Source organism: Heteronotia binoei, chromosome 1, assembly GCF_032191835.1.
Source record: "Heteronotia binoei isolate CCM8104 ecotype False Entrance Well chromosome 1, APGP_CSIRO_Hbin_v1, whole genome shotgun sequence".
NCBI lineage: Eukaryota > Metazoa > Chordata > Lepidosauria > Squamata > Gekkonidae > Heteronotia > Heteronotia binoei.
This window is the reverse complement of record NC_083223.1, coordinates 172,993,002-173,012,575: the sequence shown is the minus strand read 5'-3', so window position 1 is coordinate 173,012,575 and position 19,574 is coordinate 172,993,002. Positions and strand designations below refer to the sequence as shown.

Here is a 19,574-nt window from a genome sequence, read left to right as displayed (position 1 = left end):
TAAGGACTGACCCACTACCAGGACCACCAGAGAATGTGGTGGTGCAAGTCCTTACGGGAACACCACAGGCAGCACATATTCTACTTGTGCTGCACTGGCTACACTGGCTTCCATTTGAGTACCAAGTCAGATTCAAGGTTTTGGTTATGACCTCAAGGCCTTGAGCAGTCTGGGACCGACATATTTATGGGACCATCTCCTCTGCTATGTCTCTGGAAGAGCATTACACTGTGTAAATCAAAATCTGCTGGTGATCTCTGGCCTTAAAGAGGTCTGGCTGTCCTCAACAAGGACCAGGATCTTTTCAGTCCTAGTCCTGACCTGGTGGAACACTCTGCTGGAATAGACTAGGGCCCTGCCGGGGGTTTTACAATTTCGCAGGGCCTGCAAGGAAGAGATGTTTCACGAGGCTTTTGTTTGAGGACAGCAATGGTTGCCAGGCTGGCACCCCTCCCTCCGCCCCCCCCCCAGGGGGACCCCTGACCCCAATGCAGCGTCTAGAAAGCAGGAATTGGTAGCACTTTATAACAGATGTCATCAGGTTTGTAATTTGTTTTTAGTTAATTTGTTTTAATGATTATTGTATTTTATTGTTGTACATAGCTTAGGGCCCAGCTTTGGCTGGGATGAGGTGATTCATCAAGTCAAATAAATTAACAACAACAGCAGTTAAAAATACAAGCAGTACTACTTGTGAGTCCGATGTTGTTCTATCAGGCTTACTCCCAACCTTTGGATTGCAGCTGAAGGCTTTCACAATCTGCCAGACCTGGCACTCATTTCCCTGAAAGGGTTTCTTCTGGCTCACTTGCAAATATGAGCAGCTTCCCTCAAATGATTCCTGCAGCATCTATCTCCCCAGCACTATTCACTAAACCCATGTAACAAGGTTTGTTGTCCTTGATCTAATAAAGAAATAAAACTAAGCTGAAATCACTGAACTGCCCCTGCATTTTTATTGGCTTGAATTTGCCTACAACTGCTTTCTTAGATAGAAAAAAAAGTTTGTACTAAAACTCTGAAAAGAAAATTCATTAGAATTGCAGCCCCAACTAGAGCTAGTCAATGCTCAAGGTATAACAACTTCTTCAGTAGGCCATTAATCTTGCAGTATTTTTAATAATAAAGTATAATATAATTTTTAAAAATTAAAAGAGGATTTGGACTTCAATAGTACATGCTTTGGGTTGCAATCCTGTACAATAAGCACTGGATACCTACTGAAATCAATGCAATTTAGCTTAAGCAATAGAACAGTCTGCAGAATTGCAGCTCTTTTTTTTTTTTTTGGCAAAATGCTGTTCTACAGATTAATTGCATAATATTGGCACCAGAGCAGGGAGGACAGAGGAAGGGAAATCAGCAGAATTATAGCTGCCTTGGGCCATACATTGTACAACAGTTACCTTTCCCAGTTTCATTACCTACCAGTATTGAGTTCTTACCTGACAAGTCCATATTGATGTTATAAGAAATCCGTCATCTCTGAATACATTAAAGATTTCAATGATGCCCCGGGAATAACCAAAGACAGAGATACTAGCATCAGATATAGCCAGGTTAAACGTTAGGTAATCTGTGGGCTGCAGGATAGCTCGCTGCTTGTACAACACAAAAATCACAATGCTATTTCCAAACCAAGACATCCAACCTGGAACAGAAAATGAAATGGTATAAACATAATATTGCCAACAACAATGATAAGCCAAGAAAGACACCGTTCACTGTAGAAATATGGTGTTGGGTCCAAATTACAGAAGCAGAATGTAGTTCGTGGAATAGGCCTCCTCTTACTGCTGGAGTCTACTGAACATTCCCAAATTCTAATCCTTCAGAGAGGGAGTCACAGGCCAAATTCTAATCCTTTGGAGAGGGAGTCACATTTCACCCCCATGAACAGCATGGGGGTGAAATGGTGTATACAGTGGATGGGAGCAATTGGCATAATTGCCATTGCCTCCATAGTTAATGTCACACTGGCCAGGTTGGGACTTCTGTTCACAGTTGGCATCCTGTACTGTACTGACAACACCTGGCTGCTCTTCAAGTGCAACCACTGCATGGTATGTTAAAAATGTAGTTACAGAAACCAAGCGGTTTGTCTGCACATGTATTAGAGCCAGCATGGGAGCATTTAAGAATGCAAAGATAACAAGTATACTGGTTGTATAAAGGGAATCTTTGTTTACCGGTTGTATAAAGTATACTCATTGGTGTAAAGAGAATCTTTGTGTCAAGCACCCCCAACCAGGTGCTGGAAGGAGAGGCATGGCATTCCCAGTTGGTGGAGCCACCAAAACAACATTACTTCACCAAAAGTGTGCCTTCACCACATGCCTGTGAACTATGGAAGAAATGCATTTGTCAGATACCTGAGCAAGGGAACTTTGATTCTTGAAATCTTGCAAACACCCCTCCCCCAATCTTGCTGGTCTCTAAAATGCTACTGGACTCTAGCTACACACAAATTGTTATTGCCAGTCTAGACTACTATTATACAATCAAGGTGGAGCGATTGTTGAAAAGCTGGTGTAAACTTAAATTAGATCAAAATGCATCTACCCAATTGTTTTATGGGACTAGCTGCTAAAATCATATTACACCAGTCCTGTATTAGTTTTCCAACATAATCCAAAGTGCTGTGTTTGGTCTTCAAAGCCCTAAATGAGATACCTTCTCATATGAATTTAGATACCAAAGTATCTGAGAAGGCCCTGCTTTGGGTGTCACCACTACTAGGATAAGTGGCAGCTTGTGACAAAGCCTTTTCAGTGGCAACACCAGCACTTTGGAACATCCTTCTTTTGCAGCACTGAGGAGGCAGCCAGCCCTTTAACAAAAATTTGCTGGCTCTATGCAAAATCAGCTTGAAACATTGTCCTATTTTATTTCTAACCATGCTTGCTGCTTCCTTAATAACTTTGTTAATAATTTGTTCTATGTTTGTTTTGAATGTTGGATTGTGGGTTCAATAAATGATATATATTTTAGGTCACCTTGGGTGCTATATTCGAAAAGATGGGATAAAGGTGTTTAAATAAATAAACTGGGGTCTTGCAGCTGTTTATATATTATGTATTATGCATAATATGCATAAACATGAAAAACGCATTATTTTTTACCCTGTGCTTTATAATGTATTTCAAGGTGAACAAAATGGGTAATATAGTAGAGGCAACTGCATATAGAAACACTAAGTATCTTAAAGATACTTACCTCCTTGGACTCAATGGCAAGATTTAGAGGGGAAAACCCTACAACATTAGATTCAGCCTTTAGATGGAGACTAGGGGTGTGCATTCGGTTCGGCCGAACCGCATAGACCACTGAATCACCCCTGATTCGGAAGTATACGGCACCATATACTTCCAATTTCATTTTCAGGCCATTAAACAGGAGCTGTATATGGCTCCCTGTATACTTCAATATAGATATTCGGAAGTATACGGAATTCAATGCAAAAGGCGGGAAAGGGGCTTCTGCAGCCTCAGGGGAGCTGCTTGCTTCCTTTCCCGCCTTTGGAAGCCTTTTCCCGCCTCTCCCATAGCCTCCCTGGGATCAGGGAGGGAGGGGGAGGGGCATAGGAGCCCCAGCAGCCAATCCAAAGCATGCATTTGCAAAATGCATTACAAATGCATGCTTTTCAGGGCTGTTGTGTAGCTGATGGCTGGGCTAATCCACCAGCCATCAGCAACATTGTTGTTATTTTGTTTACTTGGATATCCAAGTATCTGGCCAATCACAAAGCAGTGCTACTTTTTGAAACTGCTCTGTGTAGGGTCAGAGAAACTTTTTAAGGAGTCTGTCTGGCTGGACTCCATTTCCATTGCTGGTGTGTTGGTGTGTTGGTGTGTGTTGGTGTGAGAGAGAGATTGTGCTGCACTGGCCCTTGGCTTCAGCTGCTGCTGCTCTCTCTCAGCCTTGCCTGAACTGCCAGACAGTGCCTGGAGAAGAGAAGACTAAGGTAAGACAGTCTTGGGGTTCTTGTTTTTTAGTTAGTAAAAGGACTTTTTAAGACTCAGAGTCCCTTTACTTATCCAGATTTGGGTGGGTGAGTACTGGGTAGCTTATTTGGGGTTAGGGGGTTCTGCTGGGGGTGGGGGGCTGGGGTGTTTATCAATTTGCCCATATCTTACTTTAGTGAGAGGACTTTTAAAAGTGCGGTGTCCTTTTACATTCCTTGATTTGGGTGGCTTGGATTTCTTGGGGTTAGGGTGAAGGGGGTTTTGGGGGGGGGAGGGGTTGGTAAAGTTCCTGTATTGTTAAAAGTTAAGGTTTTTACTGTTTTAAAAGGATTCTGTGTTTGATTTGTTGCTGCTGTGTTGTGCTGCTATTGTTCCTTTTCTCTTCTGGTTCTGTTTTTTTTGGGGGGGGGGCTGTTTGGACTAATTTTCATTGTTTAAAAGGCCACTTTTTTAACAGTTGAGTTTGTTGGCCTTCTGTTTGGATCTATTCTCTATTGCTGCAGGTTTTGCATCCTCCTGTTCTGGTTTTAGGGGGGGGTGGGGTGTTGTTGACTGATTTGACCTGAAGTTTCTTATTGGTGAAAAGGCCACTTTTTTAACAGTTGAGTTTCTTGGCCTTCTCCTGTTGTCCCTTTTCCTGGTTCTGGGTTTGGGGTGTGTGTGTGTTTGATTTGTTGCTGCTGTCTGTGTTGTGTTGCTGTTGTTCCTTTTCTCTTCTGGTTCTGGTTCTTGGGGGGGGGGCTGTTTGGCCTAATTTTCATTGTTTAAAAGGCCACTTTTTTAACAGTTGTGTTTGTTGGCCTTCTGTTTGGATCTATTGTTGCAGGTTTTGCATCCTCCTGTTCTGGTTTTAAGGGGGGGGGGGGTATTGTTGACTGATTTGGCCTGAGGTCTCTTATTGGTGAAAAGGCCACTTTTTTAACAGTTGAGTTTCTTGGCCTTCTCCTGTTGTCCCTTTTTCTGGTTTTGGGTTTTGGGCTGGGGGGGGGGTTAAAACTTAAAAGTTAAGTTTCTTTCTGTCACGTTTTGGTTTTTTTAAGTTACCTCTGGTTGGTGTGAGAGGGTTGGTGTGTGGGCTGTGTGGGGTGGGTTTTTTATAGAGTTCTTTTTGGAGTCTGAGGCTGCTTTCGGTTTGCCTAGGGCCACTAAATAGGCTGCCCCACTAATAAGGGTGTTTTTAGGGATTGTGTTTTTTGAAATTAAAAAATAATAATAATCCAGTTTAGGGCTTTATCTTCTTTCAAAATTCAACTAGGCCACATAGGGGCGATTTAAAAAGATTTTAGATTCTCATAAAAGGCAGCATGACTACTAGGCCACATCAGGCTCCCTTTTAAAGAGACTAGGGTTGCAGTGCATTTTGCTTTCAGCCACTAAAAGCCGGTGCATCCTTAGATTTCCATAGGGTAAACCACAGCTCCTCTCAAGTTTTAGGAGACACCTGATTTCTAGTTTGCAAGGAAATCCAGTTTGTCCCAGGATCTAGTTAGGAGAAATTTCACTAGGAGGATATAACAAGGATTGCCTTCATCTCAAGGTAGCCTTTTGAAAACTGTAGCCAGGTAGAGGCAGGATCACCTAGTCTCCTAAACTTTACCAGATCACTACTACCCCAACCCAAAGAAGGACAGGTTAGGGACCAAAGAAAAAAACGAACAAGTTTTGGTGGGAGGGTTTTTAAAAAGAAGTCAGGGCACCTGTTGGTTCATGGTACAGTGCAGTGAGTTAGGTTTGTAAAAAAAACCCACTCTCAGTTCAGGTTGTGTGAAACTGGCCAAGGGTGACATGAGTGACAGGCAGCAGAAGAGGGGCCCTGGGGGCAAGGCCAAGGAGAAGACTAGAGGGGTGGAAGGGAGGGGGAGGGGGAGGACCCAGGTCTCCCCCCCACCTGTGTGTAGGGCCACTCCATAGCCGTCTTCCAGCACTCCGACCTCTGGCCGGAGTGTTATGAAGAAGAAGGCCCGCCTTGGGCCCTTCATCGAGGATGCTGCTGGGGTGCCCCCAGCAGAGGTGCCATTAGGTGCTGGCACTGAGCAGGGGTCTGCTACTCGGGCAGTCTCTCCTCCAGCTGATGTCGCTCGGCCTCAGCAGCCGGAGGAGGGGCAGCAAGAGCAGCCCTCCTTGGAGATGAGTTTTGGGGACAGTTTTCTGTCCAAAATGATCACTCCAAGAAGGGTGCAGAGTGTCGTGCAGGAGCTGGAGGAGAAGCTGGTTGAGGAGGACCAGCCCCCTTCTTCGGTTCCTTCGGGCACCAGCAGTCCTTCAGGGGATGGCCAGGAGGGGAGGCCTCATGGGGTGGAGGGGGAAGAGATGGAGACACACGAGGTGCCTCCATCTCTGTCCGCTTCCCCCCGGTGGCCAGCCCCTCCTGCCACCCCGAGACACAATGTGTCTGCCCCGAGCCCCTCACAGGAGGCAGCTCCGGACACCCAAGCTGCCAGTCAGCTTGAACATCCGTATACCTCCGAAGTCTGGAAGTATTTCAAAATTATGGAGGATCCACGTTGTGCACAGTGCCAGCTGTGCAGGGCTTGGATCAGTCGTGGGCGGGACCCTGCCCACCTGACTCTGGGGGGGGGATGCAAAACCACCTGCGGAAGCACCACCCGGGGGTGCTTCTTAAGGGGGAGAAGCAGGCTGGTGTCCAAGTGGCCAACATCACCCAGCCAGGAGGAGGTCCGTCCCATCACGACTACCTCCAGAGCTCTCCAGGAGCGTTCCGTGGGAGTACAGGAACGCCAGGCATCTCTGCCTGAGATGTTTGGTAGGGGTGGCACCTGTGTGCCAAGAGGAGCTCAAGGCCGTGCAGATGTTCTTCCAGTGGTGCATACCCTGGTTGTTAGGCTGAAGGAAGGGCTTGAGGCCCACTTTCAGACTTTCACCCAGGATAAGGTCTACATGATGGCGACCATGTTAGACCCACACCTTAAGGGCACAGTCGCCGAGTGGACCAACGAGCTTGATCGCTGGCAAGACGAGCTCTCCCAGAAGGTCGAGCGTTGCAGAATCGGGGGGGGGGGCAGTGCCGGTAACTGAGGAGGAGGGGGGGTCTAAGCAGCTCATCTGCCACTTCCACTGCTGTTCATCTCCAACCTCCCCGGTTAGGCATTGCTTCCCGCCAGACTCACGCCACAAAGAGTGCTAAGATGACACTCATCGGGCGGCTCGTTGGCCCCTCTGGGAGCGGTAGGCCCCTGAGAGCGAAGACGGGTGCTGCAATGGTGAGGGACTATCTTTCGGAGCCCAACGAGTCACAGGAAACATATCCATTGGACTACTGGGTCACGAAAGAGGGGGTCTGGCCGGCCCTCTCCTCCGTGGCCAAGGTGTTCCTCTCATGCCCACCGACAAGTGTGCTGAGTGAGCGCATCTTTTCGCATATGGGCGACATTGTCTGCCCACATCGCAATTGCCTGCAACCTTGGACAGTTGAGCAGTTGGTCTTCCTGAAGGTCAACTTGCCTATGTTCGGTTCCCCGAACGTAGACTTTGAGAGTGAATGAAGTGAGCACCTACTTATGCCTGCATCCTCTCTTGGCCCGCACTTGGAATATGGTTGTAAAACGCTCTCCCACGAAAAATAGACTAGAGTCCAAAGACAGCCCAAAAACTCACTCACAAATTGATTGGCAGTGCACCCACCCCCCACCCCTCATCCATTCCCACACCAAAAGTGAATGCTGGTTTAAAAACTGCAAAGCGATCCAAATTTCCCCAGTCCCCATCCACACATGCCTAATAATACTGAAAGGGGCATTGCAGCCCCCAACTGTAACTGACAGTACCGCAGGCCCAGCCCAGATAACCCAGGTTGTTTTTTTCAGGGAAAGGAGGAAGAAAGAGGGAGGTGCCAGTGATGATGACAGGCAGCCAGCAGCCATACCAATGCTGAGGTCCCTCTAATGGGACAGTGATGCTGGTGTGTTGCTGAGCTGAGAGAGAAGGAATGGTTGCCTTTCTCTCACACAATCTGAGGCCCTCCCAGTGATCTTCCTCATTTGGGGTGCAATTCTGGCCCGCCTTCTCATGGTGCACCCTGGGTAACGCAAAAGAGCCTGGACCAGCCAACCATCCATCACTCAAGGTAGGTCAAAATGCTTCTTGCTTTGTGTCAGATACAGAATGATGTAGAGCTAGGTGTGGTGGTCCACCACTTCTCTTGTTTGAGAGTTGTGTTGTTTGGTGCAGGGCTGGAGAGCTGGCATCTGTAGATTGTGTGTTCTGTGACAGGGAAGCTGGCACCTGGGTGAGAGACCCAGAGCCAGCATGCTTGTTGTGCTTGGCCAGCTCTCCCCATGTTGTTTGGGGCAGGGCTGGAGAGCTGGCATCTGTAGATTGTGTGTTCTGTGGCAGGGAAGCTGGCACCTGGGTGAGAGACCCGGAGCCAGAATGCTTGTTGTGCTTGGCCAGCTCCCCCCATGTTGTTTGGGGCAGGGCTGGAGAGCTGGCAACTGGGCTTGCTGCAGCCAGGTCTGCAGAGCAGACCTTGAGCAGATTGTGTTTTGTGTGGCAGTGACGTTGGCAACTGGGTTTATATTGGTTCCAGGCCTTCAGGGTTCATAGAGTAGATAGAGGGATGTAGTGCATTTGGGTCCTATAGAGATTCTCTGGTGTGAAGTTAGGTTTGGCTTTGGGTGCCCCAGGAATTGGACCCCCTGGTCCAATTTTTTTTTTTTTTGCCCTTGTGGGTTTTGTGTGGGACAGTGCCCTGAAGCTGCACAGCAGTTTGGGGAGCTCTCCTCAAAACCTCCTGCTCCCCAGAGCCACTTTTCCCACGATAATTACAGTGAGGAAGTGGCTCTAATTGGTTTTTTTTCTCACCATTGGGGGCAGTGTTCCTTTTGGGGTGCCCACAGATGGGTTCAGTCTTTTTGGGCTAGGGGGGTTTCATGCTGGGGAGTCCCCTGAAGCTGCCCTGCAGTTTTGGGGCCTCTCCCTCAAACTCCCTTCTGGCCAGAGCCACTTTCCTCACAGCAATTATAGTGGAGGAAGTGGCTAATTGGGCTTTCCCCATCATTGTTGGCAATGGGCCTTTTGGGGAGCCCCAAGACAGGAACCCCCTGGCCCAATCTTTTTGAGCCTCGGAGGTTTTGTAGGGGAGAGTCCCCTGTGGGTTCCCTGCAGTTTTTGGGGCTCTCCCTCAAACCCCCTGCCTCCCAGTAGCCTCTAATTATGCCCTATGTTGCCATTGATTTCAATGGCCCATAGGGTATAATGGTGGAATAGGGGCACCCTCTTTGGGTGCCCCTGGAATGGGACCCCCTGGCCCAATCTTTTTGGGACTCTGGGGGTTTGTAGAGGAGAGTCCCCTGCAGGTCCCCTGAAAATTTGGGGGCTCTCCCTCAAACATCCTCTCCTCCAGGCGGCTTCCAATATACCCTATTTTGCCATTGATTTCAATAGCCATAGGGTATAATAGGGCCGTATATTTGGAAATAGCCGCGCATCTATATGCGGCTATTCCGATTACTGTAATAGGAAATACATGGTATTCTATATTTTTTGGCCCCGTGTATTTCCGAATCCCTGTAATTCCATTTTTTTTTTGCACACCCCTAACGGAGACCATTAGCTTATCAAATGGCTTACTATGCTAGTATTTAAATATTTTTTTAAAAAATGCTTTATATCCAGCAATGTGTTTGTTAGTAGATTTATTGGCAAGCTTGAAATAATTCGTAAGGAACCCTGAGTAAAGGTATACAGATCAAACCAGTCAAAATATTATTACCCTAATGAATCTCTCTCATTGATTGCTGCCTTGACATAAGAACATAAGAGAAGAGGTACTTCCTTTTATCTGTTCTAACCCAACTGCTCAGCAATTTCATTGAATGCCCATGAGTTCTTGTATTGTGAGAAAGGGAGAAAAGTACTTCTCTCTCTACTTTCTCCATCCCATGCATAATCTTGTAAACCTCTATGTCACCCCACAGTCGGCATTTCTCCAAGCTAAAGAGCCTCAAGTGTTTTAACTTTTCTTCATAAGGAAAGTGTTGCAAACCTTTAATCATTCTAGTTGCCCTTTTCTGGACTTTTTCCAATGCTATAATATCCTTTTTGAGGTGCGGTGACCAAAATTGTTCACAGTATTCCAAATGAGACCGCATCATCGATTTATACAGGGGCATTATGATATTGGCTGATTTGTTTTCAATTCCCTTCCTAATAATTCCCAGCATGGCATTGGCCTTTTTTATTGCAACGGCACACTGTCTTGACATTTTCAGTGAGTTATCTACCATGACCCCAAGATCTCTTTCTTCGTCAGTCTCTGCCAGTTCACACCCCATCAGCTTGTATTTGTAGCTGGGATTCTTGGCCCCAATGTGCACTACTTTGCACTTGGCCACACTGAACCTCATCTGCCACATTGACGCCCACTCACCCAGCCTCAACAGATTCCTTTGGAGTGTTTCACAGTCCTCTCTGTTTCTCACCACCCTAAACAATTTCATGTCATCTGCAAACTTGGCCACTTTACTGCTTACTCCCAAATCCAAATAATTAATGACGTGGCGAGAGAGCTTGCACGGTTCAGTGAGGCTGTGGGCTATGCCATGCAGGCCACCCAAGATGAACAGACTGCAACTAAGAATCCAGACAAAATGTGATCCACTGGAGAAGGAAATGGCAACCCACTCCAATATCCTTGCCAAGGAAACCCCATGGACAGTAATAAAAGGCTGAAAGATACGGCGCTGGAAGATGAGCCCCTCAGGTCAGATGGTGCCCAATATGCTACTGAGGAAGAGCGGAGGGCAAGTACAAGAAGCCACAGAAAGAGTGAAGCAGCTGGGCCAAAGCTGAAAGGATGCTCAGCTGTGGATGTGTCTGATGGTGAAAGGAAAGTCCGATGTTGCAAAGAATAATACTGCATTGGAATGTGGAATGTAACATCTATGAATCAAGGTAAGCTGGATGTGGTCAAACAAGAAATGGCAAGACTGAACATCGACATCTTGGGAATCAGTGAACTAAAATGGATGGGAATGGGCAAATTTAACTCAGAGGATCACTACATCTATTAGTGTGGGCAAGAGTCCCATAGAAGAAATGGTGTGGCCTTTATAATTAACAAGAGAGTGAGGAAGGCAATAACGGGATACAATCTCAAAAATGAGAGAATGATCTTGGTCCATTTCCAAGGCAAACCATTCAACATCACAGTAATCCAAGTCTATGCCTCAACCACTGATGCAGAAGAGGCTGAAGTGAACCAGTTCTATGAAGATCTACAACACCTTCTAGAACTAACACCAAAAAAGATGTCTTCATCATCATAGGGGACTGGAATGCCAAAGTAGGAAGTCAAAAGGTAACTGGAACAAAAGACAAGTTTGGCCTTGGAGAACAAAATGAAGCTGGGCAAAGGCTAATAGAGTTTTGTCAAGAGAACAAGCTGGTCATAGCAAACACCCTCTTCCAACAACCTAAAACCTAAATCAGAGTGATTATATACTCTGCAGTCAAAGATGGAGAAGCTCACAGTCTGCAAAAACAAGACCTGGAGCTGACTGTGGTCAGATCATGAGTTACTCATTGCAAAATTCAGGCTTAAACTGAAGAAAACTGGGGAAACCATTAGGCCAGTCAGGTTTGACCTTGATCACATCCCTTATGAATATACGGTGGAGGTGAAGTATAGATTTAAGGAACTAGAGTTGATAGACAGAGTGCCTGAAGAACTATGGATGGAGGTTCATGACATTGTACAGGAGGTAGCAATCAGCACCATCCCAAAGAAAAAGAAATGCAAGAAAGCAAAGTGGCTGTCTGATGAGGCTTTATAAATAGCTGAAGAATTAAGGAAAGTTAAAGGCAAAAGTGAAAAGGAAAGATTCACCCAACTGAATGCAGATTTCCAGAGACCAGCAAGGAGAGATAAGGAGGCTTTCCTGAAGGAACAATGCAAAGCAACAGAGGAAAATAACAGAATGGGAAGGACAAGAGATCTCTCCAAGAAAATTGGAGAAATCAAGGGAACGTTTTGTGCAAAGATGGCCATGATAAAGGACAAAAACGGTAAGGACCTAACAGAAGCAGAAGAGATTAGAAAGAGGTGGCAAGAATACACAGAAGAATTATACAAGAAGTATCTCAATGTCCTTGACAACCATGCCAGTGAACAACCACGACAGTGAAATTGCTGACCTCGAGCCAGATATCCTGGAGTGTGAAGCCAAATGGGCCTTAGAAAGCATTACTAACAACAAAGCAAGCGGAGATGATGGTATCCTCGTTGAGCTATTCAGAATTTTAAAAGACAATGCTGCTAAAGTGATGCACACATTGTCGCAAATTTGGAAAATGCAACAGTGGCCACAGGATTGGAAAAGGTCAGTTTATATTCCAATCCCAAAAAAGGGTAATGCCAAGGAATGTTCAAACTATCGCACGATTGCACTCATTTCACACGCCAGCAAGGTCATGTTAAAGATCCTACAAGCTAGGTTTCAGCAATATGTGGATTGGGAACTACCAGAAGTTCAAGCTGGGTTTCGGAGAGGTAGAGGAACTAGAGATCAAACTGCCAATATTTGCTGGATTATGGAGAAAGCATGGGAGTACCAGAAAAACGTCTATTTCTGCTTCATTGACTAAGTTAAAGCCTTTGATTGTGTGGATCACAACAAACTGTGTCAAGTCCTTAAAGAGATGGGAGTACCAGCCCACCTCACATGTCTCCTGAGAAAGGGTCAAGAAGTGACTGTCAGGACAGGATATGGAACAATTGATTGGTTTAGAATAGGAAAAGGAGTTCGACAAGGATGTGTATTGTCAAGCTGCTTATTTAATTTATATGCAGAGTACATCATGTGGAATGCTGGCCTGGATGAAGCAGAAACTGAATTAAGATTGCTGGGAAAAACATCAACAACCTCAGTTATGCAGATCACACCACTCTAATGGCAGAAAGTGAGGAGGACCTAAAGAACCTCTTGTTGAGGGTGAAAGAGGAGAGCACAAAAGTAGGCTTGAAACTCTACATCAAAAAAACTAAGATCATGGCATCCAGCCCCATCACACCTTGGCAAATAGAAGGGGAAGACATGGAAATCGTGACAGACTCTTTGGGATCCAAGATCACTGCAGATGGTGACTGTAGCCATGAAATTAAGACGTTTGCTCCTTGGGAGGACAGCTATGGCAAACCTAGGCAGTATAATAAAAAGTAGACACATCACCCTGCCAACAAAAGTCCGTATAGTCAAAGCAATGGTATTTCCAGTAGTAATGTATGGCTGTGAGAGTTGGACCATAAGGAAGGCCGAACACAGAAGAATAGATGCTTTTTAGCTGTGGTGCTGGAGAAGAATCCTGCGAGTCCCTTGGACTGCAAGAAGATCAAATCAGTCAGTCCTAAGGGAAATCAACCCTAACTGTTCTCTGGAAGGTCAGATGCTGAAGCTGAAGCTCAAATGCTTTGGCCACCAAATGAGAAGGGAGTACTCACTGGAGAAGACCCTGATGCTGGGAAAGACAGAAGGCAAAAGAAGAGGAAAGGAAAGATCCCCTGTGCAAGCACCAGTCGTTTCCGACGCTGGGGTGACGTTGCTTTCACGTTTTCACGGCAGACTTTTTACAGGGTGGTTTGCCATTGCCTTCCCCAGTCTTTTACACTTTTCTCCCAGCAAGCTGAGTGCTCATTTTACTGACCTCGGAAGGATGGAAGGCTGAGTCAACCTTGGGCTGGCTACCTGAATTCAGCTTCCGCTAGAATCGAACTCAGGTTGTGAGCAGAGTTCAGACCACAGTACTGCAGTACTGCTGCTTTACCACTCTGCGCCACAGGGCTGCTTACAAAAGAAGAAGGGGATGGCAAAAGATGCGATGGCTGGACAGCATTACTGATATAACCAACATGAATTTGAGTGGACTTCAGAGGGTAGTGGAGGACAAGAGAGCCCGGCGTGACTTGGTCCATGGAGTCGCAAAGAGTCGGACTCGACAGTGTGATGGAACAACAACAAAAAATGAATCGATGACATCTAAATTAAACTTCCATTCTACCCCCCCCCCCCCGAGGTATCCACATGATTGCTGTTGCAAGCCTAATGCTAGATGGATCTAGCAGGGCAATAATTACATTCTTAAATATTCAACCATAAAAGCCAAACCCATATGAAAGTTGTATAGGGAAAAGTTAGCTTTCATTTCCAAAGTATTGAATGGGTGGTAGAAAAGACAGTGTTGTGAATCCAGCCTTCCTCTAGTCTAAGGAGACCACCTCCAACTGAAGTCGTTCTTTGGAGGATGAGCCACTTAAGTTGCAGAACATTTCAGCTGGGAGGAAGGCTTCAGACTTTACTTCATGGAGTGGGAGGACAGGGATAGGACCTATCCCATAACCCTAGTCTCCTCATTTTTTGCTAGAATAAAAGGTGCATGGAGATAGACAGCTTGTGGAAGTTTCTTACTATCCTAGTCTTTATTGAATGACTTTCTGCCTGCAAACCCCTCCATCTCTTTCCTGCCTGTAAAAACTTCTTGGCTATGAAGAACAAGAGTCTTATAGCTCTTCCCCATACTATTATTTTGGGCCAATGCGGTTTGACCCCAGGCAGCTTTAACTGTCCACAATGGCTTGGGCAACTATTTCACCCCTCATTAGAGCTGAAGAACAGCCCTTGTATACTACAGCTATTATAGTCCAGAGGCTTTGGGAGAGACTTTGGTATAGCATCTTTAAGCAAGTGGTTCAAGCCAGGTGAAACTATGTGGACAGTAAAAAATTCAAAATAATGCTCTTACTGGCAAGTATCCAGTAGCTACTGTGCGTCAAAGTCATTGCCAGGGTTTATTGCAGCGGTAAGTACTGGCACATTCCATTAAAAACAGTGCACTAATGACACTAAAATTAGCAGCTCTTATTGGAATGTCTGCAGTTGTTAACCTCATGCTGGCAGTGATGGTAATGAACAAACATTAGGGGGGGATTTTGCTGTTGGTTCTGTGCAATCTCCTGGATTTTTAGAAATCTTTTATATATTTTAAAATAAAAATCTACATGCAAAGTAGACACCCATTTGTTGATTAATTAGCTATAGGATTTTCTAAGTGCAGAGCAACTGACTAAACCTGGGTAGTCACTGTAAAAGACATTGTAAATAGGATGTAGAGTTGCTAGTCTCCATGTGGTTTGTATGTCAAGAATAGCCTTGAAAATTAATTAACTGAAGTCACCAAAAATTACAAATTATGTAAATTCTATTTCTCAGTGTAATATAAATATAAGTTGAAATAGTCAATCATACAAAACTCAAATCAATAAATATCCAATATATAAATACAAAGGTCCATATTCAATATATATAAATTCAGTCCATTTAAATATAGGTCCACCTATCCACTTCTGATCTTTTTTTCCCTTGTTAAATAGAGCGGAGTGCTTGTCTGCAGTCTTCCTGCAAACACCCTGCAGTCTTCAGGTGGTGGCTGGAGATCTCCTCCCAGTATTACAATTTGTCACCAGTTCCCCTGGAGAAAATGGCTGCTTTGGCGGGTAGACTGTATGGCATTATATTCCACTGAGGTCTTGCCTCTCCCCAAATCCTGCCCTCACCAAGCCCCACTCTGAACATCTCCAGGTATTTCTCAGCCCAGAGCTGGCAAACCTATAGGGTGTAAGATTAGAACTGGCACACCCTGGTTCCAATCCTCACTCAGCCATGAAACTGCCTGATTTTAGACCAGACTTTTAATGACAGTCTATAAACAATTTCATAGAATTGTTCTTGATCAGGGAACAGTTTACACCACCCTGCTCGACTTAGATGGATAGAATAAAAAATTTGATTGATAGCCAAATATGTCCCTTTTGTTAAATTTACATGTAATGTTCCTCACAAGCCCTTATGCCATGGTGACTGAGGGCAACCTCCACATTCAGAGGCATTAATCCTCTGAATCCAGAGCAACATCAGAAGAAGGCCTTGGGCTCTGTGCCCTGTTGCTGGTCATCCAGAGGAACTGGCTGGACACTGTGCGAGACAGGATTCTGAACTAGATGGATCACTGGTCTGATCCAGCAGGGCTCTTCATATGTTCTTAAGCCTTGCTCTCTGTGCCTTTGCCTACAGAGATGAGGTGGGTGGAGAGGAGAGGCAGGAAGCAGTGGCACCTCACATGTTGAATGCTCTCCAGGCCCCAACCATACTCTCTTTAAAGTGCCAGAACAAAACATTTCTTTTTACCTAGACTTTTTAATTAATAATTTGTATAGTCTGCTTGTATCTTGAGAACTGCTTTATAGGACTTGTTTTAAGCTGCTCAGAATTTTATGCTGTCTTTATGCTCTGACTGGGTTTCTAATGTGGAGTTTTAAATAGTTCATTAATTGCTAAAAACTTTACAGTGATTTATGGGTTTTTTATTATGCTTTACTTTATGAACTGCTTTGAGGAGGTTCTCTGGAGAGGGGGAATAGAAAATTTCTAAATAAATAAACATTTTGTCAGATTTTAATTGGTCTCACTATGTAAAGCATGAAAAATGAGTCTGTTCTTGCATGGCAAGATGGCTACCCCTCCCCCTTAAAAAGCACATGTGTGTCTTTGGGAAGTTGTTAGCAGCAAAATAGCAGAAAACTGTGGAAAGTAGCGCACTAGCTTGTGCCTAAAATATACAAAGGTTGTGTTAGGATAATGACCTAAAGTGTGGATCCTTAGAGATGCAATATTAAGGGACACTTTTTGAAAGAAAGAGCAATCTGGTGCAAATGCTTTTATTGCACAAATAAAATTCTGTTTGGTTCCACCTCCTGCATTCATACTTTCATAAAGTTTGCCACACAGCATACATTTTGTTTCTTTTTAGTCCCCTAGAGGCATACATTTTAATAAGGTGAGTTATTTTAGCGCTTAAATATATTTCCATTAGCCAAATCAAGTATACAGAGCAAAATAGCTAGTATATAGGCTTTCTGGAACATTAGATATATGTTTTTTATGTGTATATACAATATAAAGAAGATATACATACAATATAAAGAAGGTATCTGTGTTGCCAAACAAATCTTCTGTTCTGTTTGCCCAAGGAACAGCTTGAATTATATGCAGCAAAGTGAGTTACAATTAGTCCCTTGAAAGCAGTATAACCTAAAAGGTTTATGTGCCAGTAATTCAGTTTACCTGAATTGTGACTTGACTGACATCCTTGCTTTCCTTCTCCTCCTCTTTCATGTTCTTAATTTTTTTTACTTTTAAAAGATGCCTTTTTATACATATAGATAAAGAAAATGAATTTCAGTTTATATCACCTTGGCCCTTAATATAAACACAGTAGAAATTCCCATGAAATATTATATACGTGTTTAATTTTGCAACACTTAATTTGTAGTGCCATCCTAAGCAAAGTCCTACTCCTCTAATACAAAGAAAGGTGTAACTCTGCTCAGGGTGGCACAGTCAAAGCACAACCTGTACATACCCAAAGCAAGCAGATAGAAGCCAATAACAGTCTCTCCTTGTTCTGTGAAGGGAGTTTCTCTGTTCAGAAAGGTAATATTGTTGTTCCTCCATGGAGCTTGTGGAGACAATGGGAAAGACATTTTCTGCAGTTTCTGACCCAGAATTTGCCTGTTTCCAAAATCCTAGGAGCAAGCAGGAAAAAAAAATGGCCTCTGCTTACTATATTCTATGGAACTGAGCTCAGAGACTGATGAAGCAGAGGAAAATCTAAAGAGACAAGAAGGAGCTTTGCAGCTTGCCTGCTTGCTTGTATTTACTAATCCTATCTATTAATACTAGTGATCTGTGTAGGCAAAGACATCGGGGTTTTGTCACTTATCTGGCACTACAGTGTACAAACACACACTTAACATTTCTTGGTAAATTATGTGTATTTGGCCTGAAATGGATGCCAATATAAGTTAAAGGTATTTAAAGGTAGTCTACTCCTTACAAATTCAAATGAACATTTAATTATCTCTTTCCAGAATGGATTAGCAAATTTACATGACCACAACACTGGTCTTCAATCAGTGGGGTCAGGACTAGCCTTAACTTTTATTTTTTAAAAAAGTTACTACCTTGCTGGACCAAGCGAATGCTGTAGACATAGTTTATCTTGATTTCAGTAAGAGTTTTGATAAGGTTCCACATACTATTCTTGTTGACAAGTTGGTAAAATGTGGTTTGGATCCTATTATTGTTAGGTGGATCTGTAACTGGTTGACAAATCACATCCGAAGAGTGTTTGTGAATGGTTCCTCATCCTCTTGGAGAGAAGTGACAAGTGGAGTGCTTCAGGGATCTGCCCTGGGACCTATTTTGTTAAACATCTTTATAAATGATTTGGATGAAGGAGTAGAGGGCATGCTTATTAAATATGCAGATTATACTAAATTGGGAGGGGTTGCAAATACAGTAGAAGACAGAAATAGGATCCAGGATGATCTTGACAGGCTGGAAAACTGGGCTAAAACCAATAAAATGAATTTTAACAGGGATAACTGTAAAATTCTGCATTTAAATAGGAAAAATCAGGGGTCGTTTTGTAGAAAAATAGGTGGTGGAGCTCATCCAGGATTGTTATGCAGCTGCACCTACTATTCAATGGACAAGGTGGGAAGGAGGAGGTGGAACTCTCAGAAAGGTTCAGGAACTGCACTCCTGTGAGCTCCCGCTGAATCCGAGGCCTGGGAAAAATCAAATGCATAATTATAAGATGGGGGAAACTTGCTCAGTAGTAGTATGTGCGAAAAGAATCTAGGGATCATAGTAAACCAGACACTGAAAATGAGTCAATAGTGTGATGAACATGAAGGTTCTTTCTACCATATGTGGTGGACTTGTGAAAGAGCGAAAAAGTATTGGCAGATGATTCAACAAGAGATCTCTAAGAATTTGGGATATGAATTTAATAATGTTGCAGAGACTTTTCTGTTGGGATTACAAATGGAAAAATTTCTAAAAGAAGATAGGACTTTAATCTGGTACTTGCTCTCAGCTGCTAGGACATTGTATGTGCAGTTGTGGAAGCAAGAAAAAATACCAGAGAAATGGGATTGGATTGTAAAAGTTATGATATGGAATGAAATGGACAAGAACCTTAAGAGACTATGATTTAGATGTATTTAAGATGGAGTGGAAAAAGTTCAGAAGATACGTAGAAAAAGAGTGGAAAATAAAAGGTCATTGGACAATTTTAGATAATGACTAAGAGGGAGGAGGATATGAATTTTGGTTCTTATTAATTAAGGGTACCTTTAATATTAATATTTTAAGTATAGTACACCAGCGGGGGTCAAGTAACGGGGGGAGGGGTGGTTAGGTAATATATGGGATAGAGGAAAAAAGTAGTTATTAATGATGTAAGAAATTGAATATACTACCATATGTTACCAATAAAATTATTTGAAACCAGAATGTAAGCTTTCGTGCGCTCTAAGCATGAAAGCTTACATTCTGAATAAAACTTTGTTGGTCTTAAAAAACAACAACAACAAAAAATGTGAAGCAGTGGCTAAAAAGGCAAATGTGATTTTGGGCTGTATCAACAGAAGTATAGTGTCCGGATCACACAAAGTGATGTATTTCGTTCAGTTTTGGGCTCCACATTTTAAGAAGGATATAGATAAGCTGGAACATGTCCAGCTGGTCAATG

General features: G+C 43.9%; 1 protein-coding gene across 1 annotated transcript in view; it reads right to left on the bottom strand.

Annotated features, from left to right (window-relative positions):
• LOC132587091 (opsin-5-like) overlaps positions 1-17,632 on the bottom strand; it is a 73,416-nt gene extending 55,784 nt beyond the window's left edge. The window contains exons 1-2 of the mRNA XM_060259302.1: positions 17,397-17,632; positions 1,446-1,651 (exon numbers count right to left, since the gene is read on the bottom strand). Coding sequence (XP_060115285.1) covers positions 1,446-1,651; positions 17,397-17,517 — 327 coding nt within the window. The 5' untranslated portion in view covers positions 17,518-17,632. The remainder of the gene's footprint in view (positions 1-1,445; positions 1,652-17,396) is intronic.
• Positions 17,633-19,574: the final 1,942 nt, after the last annotated feature.